Consider the following 20978-nt stretch of genomic DNA (forward strand, 5'->3'; position numbering starts at 1 on the left):
TATGACATTCTTTGTCAGCATATGAAATTTTGTAATATTTTTCAGGTTCTTCATTATAACCGATACATGCTGATTAGTGAAATCAATGACATAAACATCATTGAAAACTAGCTTTTGCAAGATAATTTGATTCCATGTGGAATAATAAGTTTAGATTAAAAAAAAATAATCTAATTCAATTGTATTTGAGGCATTGTTATGAAGATATATGGTATTAAATTCCATTTGGTAATAATTTAATTTTATTAGAGCCTTATGTTCCTATGATGCACAATCTATTAGATATTTGGGTGATTGTTTATCTACCTTTAAATATAGGTATGTTTTGTTTACATGGCTCTACTGTTCTAACACTTCATGCTTATTTAATGCTGACCTTGTGTACTGCTAAAAAGGTTTAAAAGTGAAACAGCTGTACCACTGAAATGCTATAACCCCACAGCAATGGTTACCGCATGGTCATTTTGAGAAAGTGGAAGAGCAATCAAGTGACACAGCTTCATCCAAGCAGGTTCAGATACCTTCATACTTTCTGCTGTACTTCTGATTTTTTTTTAATTAATTTTTCTGAATTGAAAGCAAAAATCTACTACTCAACTTAATTAAAACATGGAAGTGCTACATGAATGATTCATGCAGAACAGGTCCAATGCATCTTATGAGACTTACAAGATAGTGAAGACCAATCTACAAAGCCTCTTAAAGTAGTAGAGTCAAAAGTTACAGGTCCTGGAGACTCATACAACTCTGTCACATAATCTTCTTCATGCTTAAATGTTCAGTACCCTTGTTCTCCTAGTAAATTTTTATCTGCCCATGAGGACCTAGGCATTCCTGAAAGCACTTCACTAGAACAAGATGATAGGAATTTGCCTCCACCTGTGCTGAGGGAAAATGCCATTGGATATTAGGAAAAAATTCTTCACTGAAAGGGTGATCAAAGTGTGGAATCACCATCCCTGAAAGTATTCAGCAAACATCCAGATGTGGTACTTGGGGCATGGTTTAGTGGCAAAGATGCCAGTCTTACGTTAATGGTTGAAGCGGATGATCTTAAGTCTTTTCCAGCCGTAATGGTTCTGTGGTTCTATAACTGTGTACCTCAATTCTTATCCTGTGTACCTCAATTCTTACCTTGCACCTTAATCTCAGGAGAGTTTAAAATTTATTTAATGTATACGGAAAAAATGTCACAGACATCTGTTTTATCCTGTTCCTTAAATGGCAAAAATTAAGGTTAATCACATTAAAAAAATAAAAAAATAAAAATAAAAAAAAATTAAAAAAAAAATAAAAAAAAAGAGGTGGGGATTTTTCCACAATTAGCATACGAGAAATTATTTCTGTTGCAGTAAAACAGCTAGCCATTGAAATATGCTATGCTGCTTCAAATGAAATGAACCTCAAGGAATATTATCTAGGAGGATTTAACATTCATTAGGCAGTTCAGGAAATTCTGATAAGTTGAAGGAGAGAGTTTTTACCTCTGAAGATCAAAAACCTGAATTTTATATATAAATCAGAATTATATATATGACATTTATATTTTAAATATACAAATATATACAGTATATTTATAATATATATATATATGGCATATATGTATAAAGCACAATATATATTTGTTACTTTCTGCAATACTCATGCCTGAGTAACATGAAATTGATGTAAGTCCAAATGTTTAGAAAAAGAGATTTGAGCTTATATGTTTTGTCTGAAAATTTTGTTTGATTCTACAATCAATACAGAAGCTGGAATAAGTTGTCTTTAACCATGTATGCAGATAAAAAACAATTGAAGATGACCAATAAAAACCCTTAATCAAACCTAAAATTGTTGTTCTGAAGTAACTCCTGCTTGGAATGTTTTTCTTAATAAATTAAGCTCTGTGAGTTCATGAAATGTGTTCCACCATCACAATGCTTCTCTATAATATTATGTCTTTGAATTAATATGCTGTTGCAAAGTTTGATGTTGGTTCCTATTAAGAGGTAAAGTTATATATTTTTTCATAATGGGATTTAATGTCAGTTGAACCAGGCTTAATTAAACTTCGTGTTATAAATCATTTTATTGAGAAGTGCAATGAAATTTTGTGAGTTTTATGACTTTTTAATTAAAATTAATTAAGCCAGCTTGTGGTTAAGTGCCTGCCTACAAGCTAGTTCCCCTACTTTTCCAAGCTATTCTAAAATGTTCTAGACACAAAATTTAAACTTTATCGGTAGGTGATGGCTTAATACCTCATTCCAGAAAAAGCTACATTTTTAGGAAGCTATTGACATTTAAAGTAGTAATTTTAAAAAGAACTGAGTCATGTTTTGAATCAATTATCAATTATGTTATGGTAACTTAACAGCATGGCTAATATAGTCCATGACCACCTATACATCTTTTATTTTCTGTTGTGTCAGCATCCTATCTATGTAGAGTTATGAAGTAACTCATTGAAAGTTCAGTTTTACATATCAAAGCATTCACATTTATAATAATAAGCATAATTTCCAACTTTGTCTAATTTATTCTATCTGCACTTATGTATTTTTTCTGTAATTATATTACACATTTCAAGGATCTTCTGTGTCAAGATTTTGTCATATCTACATTTGCAACATTCATCTCTGCTTCTTTATATAAAATAATATGCAGTTAATTTTTAATAAATATGTTTAAGTAGTAAATTTCAAAAAGCATGAAGCTGGAGAACTAAAATAAGTGTTTCCTTCTATTGAATAATTCTGTGAAGGACAACATGTTACATAGTAGAGCCAGAGTATAATTCTGATGTTGTAAGTCTTGCACATTATTTTCTTCTATTTGTTATAATGTCTTAGCAATACTGTGTTACTTTTATTTCAGTTTCGATGACCAGTCTTTCCCCTGGTCCAGACACAAATGAGCAATTATAGGCAGCACTGATTGGATTTTGATATGCTAAAAACTTAATTTAGTGGGTATAGCAGTGCAATTATCCACTTACCTCAGGTTTGGTGTTCTTACATTTAAGTCCTTGACTGATGTTTTGTAATTCTTTCCCCACTTCTCATCTTAAGAATTCTATCCAAAACAGCATAATGAAATTCATTATTATTTTTCATCCATTAGATGTTGCAACTTACTGTTCCCAATATTGCTTTTTACATTTTCAGTTTATATAAAAATTTAGTTCCTTCTTCTTGTGCCTCCAGTCTTCAATTACTTCACATTCTTCTTATAGTTGTCTATGGATCAAGAATATGAAAAGACATTTACAGTTTCTCCACTGACATAAAGCACCCTAAAAGAAATGTTTGGGGAAAAAATATCTGTAGAATTGTGATTCTACTGTGTCCTGTTGATGTAGTTCAGGAAGTGCTGAATTCAGTCCTTAGGATTCAGACAACTAAATGCAACATTTTTTTGTTGTTGGTTTGTTTGTTTGTTTGTTTGTTTGTTTTTGTTTGGGTTTTTTGGTAGGTTTTTTGGTGTTTTGTTTTGTTTTGGTTTTTTGTTTTTTGTTTTGTTTATATGTTTTATGCAGTTTGTAGGGGGTTTTTTTAAGGGTTTTTTGAATTACTCTTATTTTTATTTGTCTGGTTCTGTCCAGGATAAGGTTATTTTTTTTTTGCAGTAGCCAAGAGTGGGACATAACTAGGACATAGAGGTTTGTTTGTAAAACCTTATGTCATTGCTGGGAGCAGGGGGAAAAGGTCCTTTCCAAAGGGAAGGGCTTCTTTCTGGTCAAGTAAATGTGGCAGAGGGATCCATCTGATACTGTCTGTCGGGGTTGGGGGAGTGGGGGCTGTGGTTCTGCGTGAATGGTTTCCTTTTTTGTACCCTGTGTCATTCATATTGTTGCTGTTACTCTTTGTTTCCTTACCTCATTGCTGTTTCCTGTAAATTGTTCCTCTCTCAATCAGTTTACCTTTTGTGCCTCCAGTTTTCCTCTCCAGCCCACCACAATGTGGAAGGGTGAGAGGAAAAGCAGGGAAGCAAGAGAGTGTTTGGAGAGTCTCAGTGGGGGCACTGAACTGGGGAGTACTGCTCCTAAGCCACAACAGTAGAATAGTTTTCAATACTGTGAGATCTTAATTGCTGTAAACTATTTGCCTGATAACTGGATATTAAAAATCTGTTCTGGACAAGGTCAAAAAATAATCCTTAGTTCATGGTGTTGATCTTCCCCTCAGCCTTGTCATATGTGTAGTCAGAAATTAAATATTCATACTATAACTCTATATGACTGACAAGTTATTTAAGAAATAATGAATGAAAGACATTGAAAGTAGCCAGGGAAATGTAGTATGTGCATATAAAGACTTAGAATACATTTAATATGCTCAGCTACAACTGAGTTTATAAAAATTTCAAATAGCCTTTACTAATTTTGACAATTTTTAATTATAATATTACCATATAATCCTTATATTGTTTTCAGAATATATATGAATTACAACCAAAGCAGTTGAACTCTAATCATTTATGTTTTATTTTTCTCACGAGCTGCAAGGATATGGCAGAACATACCCATATCTGGGTATGGCAGATGTTGACTAATCCTGTGGCTTATTAGCTTTAGCAGTTATTTTTATTTTCTTGGAGTATTACTGAATCCGAAATACTTTTTTCTTCTCAGGAGAATATAATGGAAGTTATAAGAAATCAAGAATTTTTACTTCTACCAGCGGAAGAACTCCATAAGCTTCTTGCCAGTGATGATGTGAATGTTCCTGATGAAGAGACCATTTTCCATGCCTTAATGATGTGGGTGAAATATGACATGCAGAGGCGATGCAATGACCTAAGTATGCTGCTTGCTTATATCAGATTACCACTCCTTCCTCCTCAGGTATTTTTAAAATTATGTAATCATAATCATCATAATAACAAGAACGTCATCGTTATTGTGTTCTTGTGAAAACTCTCATCAGTTGATAATATGAATCCTCTGAATACTCTGTGTTTAAAAACAAGCCTGTTCCGAATCAGAAAAAGAATGTGATATCCTTTTACCCAGATTGATCTCAATAAACTTGAGGATTGGGCCAACACATTCACTGGAAAGGCAGTGATGTGAAACTGGAGTAACTGCAGATTTCATAACATGCTAAGAAAAAATGGAGAATAATAAATATTCTCAGAAAAAACAACAAAATCTAAACAGAAGAAACAAACAAAATCAACCAAACTCCTCCTAAAACAAAAAAAAAACAACCAAAAAACAAACAAACAACAAAACAAAAAACTGCATGGGGTTTATGACAGATACCAGGCGAAGACTAAGTCAACAGTATGAATTCAGAAAACTCTGTATTGTTCTACAACACAAAAAAATTCTTTCACCAGGCAATATTGTTTATTAATAAGTTATTATTGCCATAATACCTGGTGCTGCTAAGGCTGCACCTACACTATCGTTTCCAATTTCGTACTTCATGATTTGAAAGGCATAGAAACAAACTGGAGAAGGTCCATGGGTATGTCTAGGAAAGGAGAAGCAGAAGTGGGTTTGTTCAATCTAGGGGAAAGAAGACTAAGTGATGACCTAACTTAAGACCTGAAGGTAAGATCATGGAACTACATTCTTGAGTGCACCATGAAATACAAGTAGAGACAAACACTCTAACTTGTAGCCTGGACAGTTCAGGTTGGACATTGGCTTGGGGAGAAATCACTTGGAATCCAGTGAACAAATGCAGCACTTTTTTCAAAGGCTAAGTGACCTTCCTCATTGAAGGTTTTCCTGAGCTAGCTAGACCAGATCACTAAATTCAGTGTTGGCAGAGTTGACCAAGTTGACCACTGGCAGTCATTTGGATCTCCACTCCTATGAATGCTTCTAAGAAGACTTCAGCTTCCTTTTTTTCTTTTTTTTTTTTTTTTCCCAGAGAATTAAGAAGCAAATTTTTTTCCATAATTCCATACAATCAATCATTCTCCTTTCAGTTAGTGTACTGGGCCTGGATGGAGTGAACTTCCTTCATGGCAACTTTCTTCCTGTGCTGTGCTTTGCACTTGTTGATGAACTAGTGGGTGAGAATAACCCATCCTGTAAATAGATCCCTTGGGGCAGATTGGAGTGAAGCAATACTGAATGACTGGTGTTTTTAAACATACACATGTAGGCTTTATTGTAAAACAATTTGGTTGTACAGAAAAACAGGTATATAACTATTTACAATATAAAAGCATAAAAATATCACTTAAGAAAATGTATAAGAAAGAGAAGGAAAGACAAAGAGTAGAAAGACCTCACCACCTGTAGGCCTCAAGATTAGATTTATTTGGGGCAATTTTGATATCTGTTGAAGTGATGGTCACCATCTTGGTTGAAGTGGAAGTTTCAGACTGTATCACCAGGTGATGGTGGAAGTCCCAGTGAAATCCTCAGCACACAAAAACTATTTGGTTTACATTCGCTCAGGTAGGAAAGCCCAGGTACCTCCCTTAGAGAGGGGAATTTCAACTGGATGTAATGTAGATCGTGGCACACTTTGGGAGTCTTTGACACCTTCTAAGATACAGCTGCCTATTACATCAATGAATTTGAATCCCTTAAGGCATCAGCAGAGATTAATACCTTCAGGCTAAGTGTGAATGCCCCAGTACTTCCCTGAAGGGGAGTGGCCACAGCTGTCACTTGAGTGAGGACGAAGAAACAGTACTTTGCCTCAAAGGATTTGCCTCTGTCCTTATCTGGTTCAACACCAGCTGGAGCCTGAGTGTCAGGTGTGCTCTCCCACTGCACCTGCTGTGGTTTATTCTTAAATATATATCAAATAAAACCCTCTGTAATTTTCGTTGCACTGAAAATTAACTGAAGAGCTCTCTGAAAAGAAGCGAGGTCAAAATTAGCAGCTAATCATTGGACCTTTGAAAAAAACCCAAAACTATTTTCATCCCTTACTTTTAAATTCACTTAAAAAAAGATGAAGTCAAAGACTACAGAAATTATTAACAGACTGGAAAGACTGTACTGAGATCCACTTAAAATGAAGGTTTGAATTTATAGTCTGAGTTTCCATGATACCTCATTTCACTCTCAAGGTGCAGTAATTATATTGGCAGTGTAGTCAGACTTAAGTAGTACAATATCAAACAATGTAATTCATAATCCAGTAGATAATTTTAGGAGAAGGCAAGCCAGTATTAACATGTTAAAAGGAAACTATCATGAAGCTGAAAAATAAATAATAGAACCTGCAATGTTGCCATAGAAACTTTTTTGTTCTTTGATTTGCCTGGAACCATCTTCTAAACAAAAACGGTTCATATTTCTTCATTCAAGTCAAAAAAGAAAGACTGATGGCTTGGCTAATGTAAGAACTTATTTCATGTTATAATAGGTAATAATATAAATAACAGGCAATATTATATACTAGATAATATGATAAGAATACCTTTCAATAGGTGTTCCAGCTATTTTATGTTGATCCATACAGAAAACATAATTTGTGGTCATTTTTGTTCTTAAGGGATTTGGGGAGAGTAAAAATTCAGAGACATCCTTAAACATTGTTAATGAGGTATTTTAGATTATTTATTTGAATTGTTAATTTACAAGCTTATCAAATATTTTCCCTGTGACTTTTGATAGCATTCTTTACAGAGTGTACGTTAACAAACAAGTTAAGAAACAAGCTAAAAACTGTATTGAACAAGACTTTTTGTCAGTTGTTCAAAAAGTGTAAGAAGCTACTTCTGTGGCTAAATGGTGCCACTGTTGTCCTCAATTTTTAATTTTTGAATGCATTTTAAATAAAACCCTTTTCATATTAAAAAACCCCAGCAAAATTAGTACATATAAAACAATACAGAAACACTACAGATTGTTTATATACAAGTGTGTGTGTGTGTCTGTGTATGTCTGTTTTTCACATAATTTGATAAACATATACATAATCACAGAATCAAAATGACAGAATGCCTGAGGTTGGAAGGGATCTCTGAATAAACTCTGGTCCAGCACTATTGCTAAAGCAGAAATAACCTGGAGCCATTTGCACAGGACTGTGTCTACACAGTCATGGAATTTTAAGTAATTGCAAGGATTCTGCCAGTGCTTAGTCACCCTAACAGTGTAGGAGTGTTTCCTGATATTCAGAGAAAATGTCCTGTGTTTCAGTTTGTGCCTATTGACTCTGGTCCTCTGGGCCCCGCTGAAAGGAGCCTGGATGTCTCCTTTATGGACCTTCTGCTCAGGTATTTATGAACATTAGTAAGATTACCCAAAGGCTTCTCTTCGCTGGGATGGGCTGACCCAGCTCTACGCCTTCCCTCATAGGAGAAGTGCTCCAGTCCCTTCATCATCTTTATGAGCCTTCACTGTATTCTCTACAGCATGTTCATGTCTCTCCTGTACTGAGGAAACTAGAATTGGACACAGATCTCCTGGTTTGACCTCACCAGCACTGAGACTAGGGGAAGAATTATTCTCCTTAATTTACTGAAAATGCTTTGTCTAATGCAGCTCCAGATATCACCTACCTTCTTTGAGGCAAGGGCATAATGATGGCTCCTCTTCTGCCAAGCTGCTTTCTGGCTGGGTGGCCCACAGCATCTGTTAGTGCATGAATATACATTACACATACACATATGCATGGACATACAAATATACATATGAATTTATTTAATTCTTTTATAGTAGAATGTAGTTAGGAACCCTTTTCTTAGAAGTGAAAACCTGTGGAAAGATATATCCATTAAAGTATGATTAGAGCAGTTGAAGGTGTTCTCACCTAGTTCCCTGATGACATGATATAGTGACTGTCATTCCCTCCTCTCAGGGAGCAAAGCAGTTCATCTAAATCCTCACTAATTGTATATAGACAAAAGTTTACCCTTGTCTGCAGCTGAAACATTAATTTCTTGCCATGAAGGCAAATGGCATAGAAGAGATTTTATCTATCACTGAATTCTTATCTTTCTCTCCACCTGTCCCAAAACACAACAGTTTATTCTATGTTTGTATCTTCTATTCCCTGGCTCAAGCTGTACTGTGAAACATTCAATGCAAAGCAGCAGCATTATTGAGCCTCTGCCTATTTTGATTACTAATGATGTAATCATGTTTACTAAGATGAAAAGCTGATTTCTGCTATTTGTCAGTACACAGTGTAATGTATCTGTTAATGTTGATGCTACAGCATGAGCCAGGGATATGTGGTGCTTCTGTTGGGCAAAACATTATTTTTATGGTGTTTTTTGAGAGTGTGAGAAGTTGCTAACGATGCCTGGGCTGGTGAAGGAATTTACAAGCAAGAGAAGTTAACATGATACTGACTACCTAGTGTGACAGTAAAGATGAGGATGGGTAGCAGTTCTAAGAAATTATGTGCAAGATGAAAAGAGCACAGATACTCCCTCTAGAAATGCTTAAGTTGAAGATAACTTGTGTTCCACCACTGTGCTGGGTTTATAAAGGCTGTTATTTGCATCTGCCTATGACAGTAGATCACTGGTTTAACTAGGAAAGTTAAAAAATAGCATAGAGTAAAGCAGAGATATTATTGTCTTTTCCTCTGTAACACTTTTAGTAATAACACTTTCAGAGGCTTGCAAATCAAATCAGTAGGATAATGCGTAGTCTTTGAGTATTAAATACACTGTGACTCAGATCCAGTGAATCTGTTATAGGCATCTAAATTAGATTTCTTGCCCAGGAGCAGAAACAGTGCACTCCTTATAAAATGAAGTACTTAAATACCATGTAAACCACTGGAGAGAAAGTGAACAGATCCACATGAGTTCTTTTCTTATTTATACAGAGATGCTGTAGGTAAACTGTAGGAAGCACTGAGCCTTTAAATTCCCTTAGAATTCACACATTACAATTGACCGTATGTGATCTTAAAAATTTATATGAATTTTCATGTAATAATTGAGTAGAAACCCTTTAAATCTTAGCTTAGATAACTGACATGATCATGTAAACTTGTTAATTCCCCCCATAACTCAGCTGGCATTTGGCAAAGTATTTCTTTGTACTACTAAAAACCCCAATTAACCAGGCAGTTGTCAGATAGGTTCATTAAGTTCTGACCTTTTCAACATATATTGAATTAGAGGAAACTACTGAAGTAGTAGCAAAAATGGAGGTTATCACTCTATGTCAGTCAATCTTTGAATTTGTCTTTGAGAGCAGTGTGATTGATAATATGAAATGAGAAGCTTTTTCAGCTCTCTGTCTCCAGTGTCACTAAACAAGTGCAGCTGATAAGAACTCACACGAGTAGAGTTCTAGGCTTTTAAGATTCGTTCCTACCTACTTGTCTGGGGTAAATTCTAAAGGTGTGTTTAAACTCTGACAGCCTCTGCAACATTTTGTGAATTCTTTCAATTGTTTCTAAATAATTGCATACCAGGAGATTATAACTTGAATCTGGAAAGGCTGAAAGTATGATTCGGTTTCTTATTCGCCTATGTGTGCAGGCTTCTCCACATCAGCTAGATTCCTAACCTCTTGTTAGAGGCAATGAAGATCTGGTGCACTTCCCAACTCATGGGAACAAACCTGTGTGCTGATTTGAGAAGTTCCATGGATTATCATGCTGTCTGGCTCCTAGCAATTTTTCTTGAAACATTCAGTTTCAACCAATATAAATCCAGTAGTAGATTTACTGGCTCTGTGTGGGTTCTTAGACACGCTGTGGCATCTCAAATGGTGCTAAATTCTTGGTTTTGTGCAAGTGGCTTAAGCACCACTTGATTTTAAATGCCAGCCCCTATCAGAATAATACAAATTTGGGAATATGAAGAAATTTGACAATATTTTTAAAGAAATATTTATATTAATTTCAAGTAAACAAAGATAAATTAAAGACCTTAAGAATTAATAACTTCCCAGTCCCCAAAAATTGAATTTCTGGCAAACTTCTAGGATGATCCCCATATTCCTCTCTTAACTTATCAATGTAATAAAAATTCAGGCTTGAAATTTCTGTTGCCTGTATAATGACAATTATAGTTGAGTATTGCCAGTAGAAAGAAGAAAAGCTGTTATTTTTTTCTTTTCTTATATAGATCATACAGTAAAGCTAACTTCTACACTTTATATAGCAGCTTCTCTGATGGTGGATATAGCTTGTCAGCTGATACTTTACCTGTACAAAGATATGATGCTTCAATGCAGTGTACAAGATACAGTCCAAAAGATTTTTTTTTCCTTTTAGAAAGTTCTAAAATTGTCCAAAAGTCCTATAAATATATATTTTTTGTGTAGATAAAGGACATGTGAAAATTTGTAAATAGTGAAAATGATAACTGCTCAACACAGTTACATGTGACGTTCATTTCCAAATACATTTCATTATCAGTAAAGTTTAGACAATGCCAATAAATATCAGTAAAGTTTCAGTAAATGCTTTGAAGCTATCACAAGGTGCTGTTCAAATAGAACAGTGTGACAACATACTTCTATAATACTATTTCTTTATTCAACACACAGGCAACTCACCTGACTTTTTATTCAGTTTCTCATGATACTCTGAGTATATGGTTTACTACTAACTATTTTGGGGTAAATTTATTTAATGGAAAGCTGTATTTTCACTGATTACATCACTTCATCACATGGTCATAAAATACAAACCTTGCCCCACTTAAATTATTCTGTATTGAGAAATATTTTAAACAATATTTTTATAAAAATACTAAACTGGTGTTGCTTATTCTCTGCGTTTTATGTGAAACACTTAGGAGAATGTTTGTTACATGCATGTTCCCTCTAGAATGTATAGACTGTGTCCATGTGAAAACACATCTTTATGGATAAATAGATTATATTAGCTGTCAAATCAATTAGAAGCTCTGGTCATATAAATGAGACGATGTCTTTCCTTCACTTTTGAAATAGCACCATACTTTAATGAGTTACATTCGTAATACAATTACACTCACATAAAATTATGTCTTCAATTTTGAGAAGACATGTTTTGCCCATTGCTTATGTTTTTACAAGGGCATATTATCTGTAGTCATTTTTTGGTAGGTTTATATCTTTCTGTCTTACTGACTGTCAGATTGACAATCATATTGTTTGGGGTTGCCCCTGGCTGGATGCCACTCTACCCTCCCCTTCACAACTGGACAGAGGAGAGGAAGTACTATGAAAGGCTTGTGAATTGAGACAAGTTTTGCTGCTAGTTGTTGATATTCCAAAAACCATGCCTCCAGATGTCATGCAGGCATAACTTATTGAATGTAGCTAGGTCAAAGATCAGTTGCTGCTTTCAGCAATTGTTAACAACAGGTAGTTTTAAAAAGGTAGTTTTTAAAAACCCATTGTTGCTGCTGATGTCATTGAAATCTATCACTCCTAAGTAAGAGAAGGAAGGAAAAAAAGGGAGGGCTAAGAAATGGGTTGGCCTTACCCTCTGTAGTGTTAAGTGCCTATTTTTTGTAGTGTAGTGCTCTTTTCTGCATTCTTCCTTGTCTCTTAGACTGATCCAGCATAATAGAAAAGCACAAAATAAGACTTTTTCTTTTCCAATTTTACTTGAGTCATCAACATTTCAGAAATTGTGTATGTCTTAAGAGAATTCTTTATATTCAACATTTGTAACATTTAAATATGAATTATACTATCTGGAAAAGGTGCTTAAATACAGTTCCCCTTCTGTGATTTTTTTCTTATCCATCTCTTTTGCCTATGTCTAAGACTGAAGGTCATATTTGAATCAGGAGAACATTATGGAAAAAAAATGTTTCTTTCCATTTCTTTGTACTTATTTTCATGTAAGATTTTTATGAAAATTACATCAATTTTGGTAGTCTACAACAACTAACTTCAGTTAACAGGTAACTACAGTAAAAAAAAAAGAAAGGCAGTAATTTTCAAATATGGGCTGTTAGTTGTTATTGACTGAATAATGTTTGTATTCCGTTTGTTAGCATCTGTCGTGCTTTTACCTAATCTCCTATTTATCACTTTCAGAAGAAAAATAATAAAGAATTTGATTCAGAAGAACTTCAAATAAAGACATCTGTCTTCAAACAAAAGGAGACCAGCCAACATTTTCTCAAAGGCCAACCTTTTTGTTGGGGTATTTTTTATATTTTCTCTTTTTTTTTTTTTGTGCAATTGGGGTTTTATTAAGTTTTTGTTTCACTTCCTTTTGAATGAAATTTAACCTTTTGAATGCAATTTGACACTTTATTTCTTATGTAGTACTCTAATACTGTGGCAAAATATGCATAGCTCTCAGAATCATGAACTTAATTTTTCCCTCAAGGAGTAGAAAAGAAAAAATACAAGGTACTCTACAAAACATTGATGTTACCTAACTTTATCTAGAAACTTAATATTTACTTTAATAAGCAATGTATATTTTGAAAAAAAGGTACTTTTCTTAATTTTCTGGAAAGTGAGCCTATCATGATGAAGTAAAATGTAGATTTGTGCATCGGTAGAATTGTGTAGTAAGCTTGGATCTTAGATTTTTCCCTCCTTATTTCATCCTCTCTGTAAAATGCATAGATTCATAAAATTGTTGTGAAAAAAATTTCACTGGAGGCAGAAGCTGGGGTGGAAGGGTTTAAAACAATTTATCTTTTCCTAAACTGAATAATGTTACCAATAATACATCTGGTTGATAAGTCAGTTGGTCAAATTAGGATCAGTTTCAAAGACAGACCTAGTTGTACAAGGAGTTCAACAAAAGTCAGTATTTGTGCCAAAAAATGTGTGCATATTTACAAATTAAGTTAAAATTTTAACAGTATCTTAAAAGATAACATGGGTTTACTTACAGAAAATAATACTGAAGATTATAATAAATGGGTGTGTTAAATCATAGGCTTTGCATGTGAAAGTGATTTCAATCCCACAATTTAATTACTTGCCACAGATCTTACCAATGAGTGTTCCAATTCCGTTACTTAGTTTATTTGAGAGGAAGAGGGGGAAAAAGTTAGTTTCTTTATTTTTGTATCAAATGTACAACCTCAGGGAATGTGTGTGTTGTGGTTGATAGATTCTTTAATAAATTCTCAAGGGTAATGTAATAATAAGTGATAAATGATAAAACAAACTTCAACTACACTATATTCATTTTTTTTGGTTTGTGGTTTGTACCCTGATGTGGGGGAGGACTTAGTTATAACTGAAGGGTAGAAAGCCAGTTTAGAATTTCTTCTGAATATGAAATAATGTTTAGTGTGTTGGAGAAAAGGAATTACAAATCAATTATATACTGAACAAATTTCCTCTGTTGGTGACTATGGTCATCAAAAATGCAAGCTTATTATATGTCATAGTTCAGATTTCAGAGAGAAAACACAATTAGATTTTTTCTTCCAAAATTACAGTCTGAGACTAATCACTATTACTGCTAGGTGACTGATCTCTTTGCAACCTGCATGCATACAGAGATCACAGACTTGCAGACTGACTAATGAACGTCTGTGGTGTTTAAGCAGTAAATCCTAATGTAGATTATTTATAACAGAAATGATTAGCCATATGTTTCAAGGAAGAACTGGTCTAGAGTTTCTTAAAGATCCTTAAGTCTGCTGCATCTTATTGCTGAGTAGAAAATAATATTTGTCTGAGAATACAGAAATCTGAGGGATTTAATATAGTCTTTCTTCTTGAGTTGGTTGAGCAGCTGGCTTGACTAACACATCATGAATAATTTAGTCCATAAGCAACACAAATATTGAATTTCATATACTGAATATTTGTCTTACTACAGAAAAATGCCTGGAAATCTCTGAGCTAAAAAAACTTTACTGAAATCATTAATTAAAAATGAATAAGAAAAAAAGAATTTAAAACAGATCCAAAATGTTCAATGAGCTGAACAAGATGGTAGAAAACAAAACGGGATGTGCTAAATTTGAGGTTTTATTAATTGCAGATATTTTTCATTATTTTATTTCTAAGACAAAATACTGAAATGATTGTTTTAAAAGCTAGCAAAACCGCAAATAATCAATTAGAAATAAGCTTTTTTTAAAAAAAATTCAATATAAAGCTTCTGATTACAAGTCAAGTGAGTAAAGCAGATGGTTATGTTGGATTTAGCTCAATGCATTCAATTCCTAGCAAAACAAAAAGGTCTTCTAGTAATATTTCAAAGGTTCACATGGATAAAATGGGATTTAGAAAGTTGAGACTAGCTATATACAGGATCAGTTTGAAACCTTGTGCTCTCTATGTTTAGAAGTCCCCAGAAAAGTTAACAACTTTTATAGTTTTATTGTTGTTTAAAATCTAAAGGGGAGATTGAGGGAATGTTTAAGTGTTCTCATTTTCTTTATATAAAATCTACTGGCAAATAAGGATATGTATAATAAATGACACTATTGATAATACCTCAGAGTGAAATATTGGCAGAAAATAATTTTATGACTGCAGTGCATTTTACTTTCAAGATATATTTTGAGTGATAAATTTATTTGCAATAAATTCACAATTATACGATTCTTGGTATTTTACCTTAGGTTATAAAAAACTAAGAGATTTTTTGTGTACAAAACTGTCCCAATTTTTTAATTGATCCATAATTTCTGATGTATTTTTATGATGACTATTCAAAGTTTTAGTCTCAACTTTTAAAGGTTTATAAATTTGTTCTTATTCTCAGAGTGTAATTCTTAAACATTGTAATAAACTATATTTAATAAATAGTCCGAAGTATTTTCTCACATAAAAAGTGCAAACATGCTGCTCTTCTCATTCCTGTTCTCTTAGGATTTTTTCATGAATACCTAATTTAGTATGTATAAAAATAAGATTTGCTGTATATTTTTCCTTTTTTGAAAATATTACTCATGAGTGAAATATCTTGCTGATTTTACTTTACTTTTTTTTAACTATTTTTTTCTGAGTAGTTCTTAATATTTCTGAACACCACTTAAATTTCTAATGTAAGCATGTAAATTAATACGTTGCATTGTCAAGAAAGGCATAATGATCTCTTACTAAAATCTGTTCTTTTCAAGAACAAATGTTAAGCAGAATATTTACTTAATATTGAAATAGCAAAAAATTAAAGTAATATTGAAAGGAGCAAGCCATACTAATCTATTCCCTAGTACCTGTGATTAATTTCAGAATTATCTTTCTTTTTTTCCTTGAGCAAAGGAAAAAATTAATTTAGAACTCATCAATTTATCAATTTATTAATTTAATTTATCCATAGTATTGGATAATTTTGGATTCTGATATAATTTCACATAATTTTACTAGCATGTAAGCACCTTGACACAAAAAGTATGTAGTTTGGATGCAATATGCAGTATGGATGTTTAAGACAGGCAAAGCTGGTGGTATGGTTTAACCCCAGCCAGCAACTCAGCCTCACACAGCTGTTTGCTCATCCCTCACCCATGGTAGGATGGGGACAAAAATCAGAAGACTAAAAGTGAGTAAACTCATAGTCTGTGGTAAAGACAGCTTAATAGGTGAAGCAAAGGCTCTTTTCAAGGAATTTCACACCAAGCAGATGTTCGACCATCTCCAGGAATGCAGGCCTCCCTTACATGCAGCAGTGATTTGGAAAGACAGACACCATCACTCCCCATGTCCCAGCATTCTTCCTTCTTCCCTTAGATTTTTATGCTGATGGTGAAACACAGTATGATCTGGAATATCCCTTTGGTCAGTTGGAGTCAGCTGTCTGAGCCTCCCTATTTCTTGTGTGTGGTGTGGGGTGAGAGGCAGAAAAGGCCTTCATCCTGAGTACGCCTTGCTCAGCAATAGCAGAAACATCCCTGTGTTATCAACACTGTTTTCAGCACAAATCCAAAACACACCCCTACACCAGCTCTGAAGAAATATAACTCTACCCCAGCCAAGACCAGCAAACTGGTAAGAAAATGCTCTGTAAATTTTCAACTAAAATAGCAGAAACAAGGAAATCTGTTCCAGTGTCTCACAATGAAACAAGAAATACCCTAAAAAAACTTAAATTACTTAGGTCACTGTTATGCCTATCCCATCAGTTCAAAGGTTTTTAATGAGGAAGTTTAAATGAATTAAACAATAGTCATTATACCAAGAGAAGTGCTATCTGACAGAAGTAGCTCAGAGTTTATTCCTTTTGTACAAAAAGAAGCAGTGCTTCTTGGGGGACTTTTCTTTCTTTCATAATTGCAGTGAAACATAAGTAGTCTGACTAATATTTCTTAAAATATTTATATTTATATTTATAAATTTAAATATTATAAAATATTATTTCTATTTATAAAAAGTTTTAATAAGAATAACAATTAATTAGGTTGAAATTTGCAGTTGTGATAGTATTACAGGAATTTCCTTCAACTCTCTTATAGTCAGAAAATACAAAATGTGAAACAATTTATTCCTTTCATCACATTAATCAACAGAAATACTTGTATTTATATGGCAGTATTTTGATGTAGGAATCATGACCCCTACCAGGTTCAGACAAATAAAAAATTCTTCTATCTGGAGCTTTGTCCATAGAAGCATAGCATTTCCTAGCTTCTAGAGCAGCTTGAGCATTTTAAGACTTTGAAAGTGTGCTAAGGACTATTTTTGTAGAGTGTCAAAGCAGTATTTTTATTCTTTCCAGAAAGTCATATAAACTCTTTTTTTGCTTTTCATTTTAATCTGTACAGAGAAGAACCATGACCTTACATTTCAGAATTCTATTCTTTCCTGGTAGCAACATTACTGTGATCATCAACAATAACCAACCGTAACAAATCTGTACATGGAATAAGACTCATAAAAGGACAATGATGGCTAATCAAACTTCTCTCTTGAAAAATATTCAAAATGCACACTTTAGGTCACTAATTGTTCAGATTTTTTTTTTGTATATGATTCCCTGACTCAAGGTTGTCAAGTGTCTTGGGATACATTTTGGATCAAGGAAGAGAATTGCAGACTTTTTTTAATTAAATGTGCTATGAAAATCCACATTTCATTTATTCACAATGCATTTAAAGGACTTTTAACTTTTTGTTCTTCTGTTATAATTATTAATACTATTAAGATAATTCTAATCCTCTGTTCTTTATGACATTGGCATGTAAGTTTTTAAGGGCACAGAACTTTTTAGCTCTTTAAGGTTTTTCAGAGGGAATATGCATCTAGATACTGAGATAATTTTTAAAGAACTGGGAGTTGTTTTCTGCCTGTGAAAAAACTAATGTGTTTTGGTATGAAATTTAATCCTTATCAGTGGTGTACAGAATAATTATATGTTTTTAAGGACTATTCAATATTCTAAATCATAATAAACACTCATAGGCAGATACAGACCACATAATGCATAATTTGGCATGATGCTGTCTCTCTTTTGGAAACATCTCTTGGATTGCACATTAAAACTTTTGCATGTGGTTAGTATTTAATTGTGGCATGCAGGGAGTACTTTCTCCATGTGTTCACTTTTGTAGCCTGATATCTCTCCTGGAGGAAATACCCATATTTTTTCTTTTTAGTGGTAGGAATCCAGTGATGTTTCATCATCTCCCCTTTTGGATAATTACTGTGTCTGAGGCACATATCAAGGTGGAATCTGAGGTTAGTTCATCCTGAGTGAATGTTGTCACACCTTGCACTTTTCACAAGATAGAAAGCTTTATCTAAATAACCACTCTTATCTAAATAACTCTTATCTAAATAACTACTCTTTAGAAGTATAAGGTCACTATGAAATCTTTGGTGAGGCAGCTCTTTGCTTCTTCCATTGCCTTGTAGTCTCTTCCAGGAGTGGAGTAAAGGAAAGAAGTGGTCTTTTTCTTTGCAGATAGGTAGTATCCCCTTTTTCCCTGGTGGTGGCTGAATTTCATCCTCGGTGACACAGGGTAGAAAGGGACCAGTTCCATGTCTCAGATGATCGTTTATGTAGAATATGTGCAACTCGCTTAATGTAATTCAAACCAAGTATTCAGATCCCCACAATCATAGCTGCAAATCACTGGCATAGCAGAGAGGCTGGGAGAGATCTGTCAGGAAGCAACAAATGCAGAGCTGCTCATCAAGACAGGAAGGGAGGAGGGAGGTGAGGATAAGATCAGGGCAGACAGCAATCAGCGCAGTCCTGTGGTGCACTCACTGTCGGTCACTGAACCGTACCCAACTACTCCTTTTTTCTCATTAGGCTTGACTTTCCTTTTGGCAGTACTTGGGTACTTTACACTCCAGACCTTGAATATGTTTCACTGAGTTGAAACATGCCTGGTCTCTGCAGCACGGTGCTGAAAGTCATTTGAAAGTACATCTATGAAAGGACTTTTTGGGGGTTTTAGCTGGGAAAAATGAGAAACATGATGAGACAAAGTGGAAAAAAATTCTCAGGATATTGCTAGTCTGAGAAGTTCTAGCAATGGTAAAATTAACCATGCTGGCATAGCACTATATTACAATCTTTTGAGAAGCTACAACCCTGTGAATTTCCACCTTACAAAGCCCAATGATATTCATTAATATTAGATACAATTCTGTCTTAATGAAGTATGTCATAGACATAGAAGAGCAAGCTGAACATAATGTGGTTTCTACAGAAACATCCTTATTAACTGAATTTCCTGATCAAGTGCATCCTGATTTAATAAAAGTATATTGATTGTTTTGACATAATCAGGAAAGATAACTGTGGAGTAGAAAAACTTTGATGTAGATTAGTGGGATTTAGACAACATGATGCAGCTTTATGTAACTTCTGATTTCTAAATAGTAGCTTTAGTTTAAATCAACTTTTGTTATTCACAACTTCTAGCCTTTAGGATATTCAGAAATATGGTGTTTATCACAAGTTAGCCCATGTTCTAAAATGAGTTAGTAGGAGGAATAATTATATTTTTTAAGGGGCATGAACAAATGTTTCTGTCCACTTTAAAATTTAAAATATATTTTCCCATCTTTTTTCATTTTCTATTCATTTTAGGGTGAATTTCTAACTTGAAATAAAAATAGATTCAGCTTTAATTTGTGGTTGGTGAATTAAGTCTCAGAGTTTTGGGACAGAACAGTGTTCATGGATTATTTATTTTTTATTTGAAACACCTGGTACCTCAGTTGAAAGATTTCAAAGATAAATATTTTCTTTTAGAACCTAAGCATTTTTGGGTAAAGGAGTAGTAGTCTAAAAAGAAATCACCAATATTATTGCTGGACTTTGATCCTTACCGATATAATAAGCTTGCCATAAAAACCTTTGTCATCAATTTCATTAATTCCATTAAGCATTACAAAGTCTATGTAACTTAATATTACCTCAAATTTGTGCAGAGAAAACTTGTAATTTGATTTCTTAGCTCTCTTGTGCCTGTATTCTGTTTAGTTAATGTTGACAGAGTACTCTGTTTGGTTCTGTAGTCCTAAATGTGTCTTAAATCATTTTGTAATCATCCTGCCTGAAATCTGGACGTGATTTGTCTTCAGATCTTTGATTTTCTAGTCTACTGAGCAGTGTGCTGAACACTGTAAAGGAAAAAAATCACAAAAAGAATATACGAAAAATCTCAAGATTATGAGATAAAAATTAACCTAGTGTTATGAAATATGCCTAGTACCCCTGTTTATAAGCATATTTTTAATATTCTTATTCTGTAACATTAATTCAATAATACCCAGAATAAGCACACACAAATACACAGAAACCTTTATCACAGAATCACAGAGTCACATAATCAAAGAATCATAGAATCATGGAGTGGTTTGGGTTGTCAGGAACCTTGGAGATTATCTCGTTCCAACCTCTCTACCACAGGCAGGTGCACCTTCCACCATATCAGGTAGCTCAAAGCTCCATTCAGCCTGGCCTTGAAGGTGGTGAGGCCCTGGCCACGCCAGGGGTGGGGCATCCACAAGTTCTCTGGACAACCTGCTCCAGTGCCTCACCACCCTCATAGTAAAAAAAATTCTCCTTATATCTTATTTAAACCTACTCTCTTTCAATTTGAAACCATTCCTCCTAATCGTGTCATTGCATACTCTTGTAAATAGTCTTGCCGATCACTCCTGTAAATTCCCTTCAGGTACTGGAGGGCTGCAATTAGGTCATGCTGAAGCCTTCTAT

The 20978-nt window shown here is 34.0% G+C and overlaps 1 protein-coding gene across 1 annotated transcript in view; it reads left to right on the top strand.

Annotated features, from left to right (window-relative positions):
• KLHL1 (kelch like family member 1) overlaps window positions 1-20978 on the top strand; it is a 187537-nt gene that overhangs the window by 110099 nt on the left and 56460 nt on the right. Inside the window, exon 5 of the mRNA XM_015638910.2 lies at window positions 4616-4828. Within this exon, the coding sequence (XP_015494396.1) occupies window positions 4616-4828 (213 nt within the window). The remainder of the gene's footprint in view (window positions 1-4615; window positions 4829-20978) is intronic.

This window comes from Parus major, chromosome 1, assembly GCF_001522545.3.
Source record: "Parus major isolate Abel chromosome 1, Parus_major1.1, whole genome shotgun sequence".
In the NCBI taxonomy this organism is placed as follows: Eukaryota; Metazoa; Chordata; class Aves; order Passeriformes; family Paridae; genus Parus; species Parus major.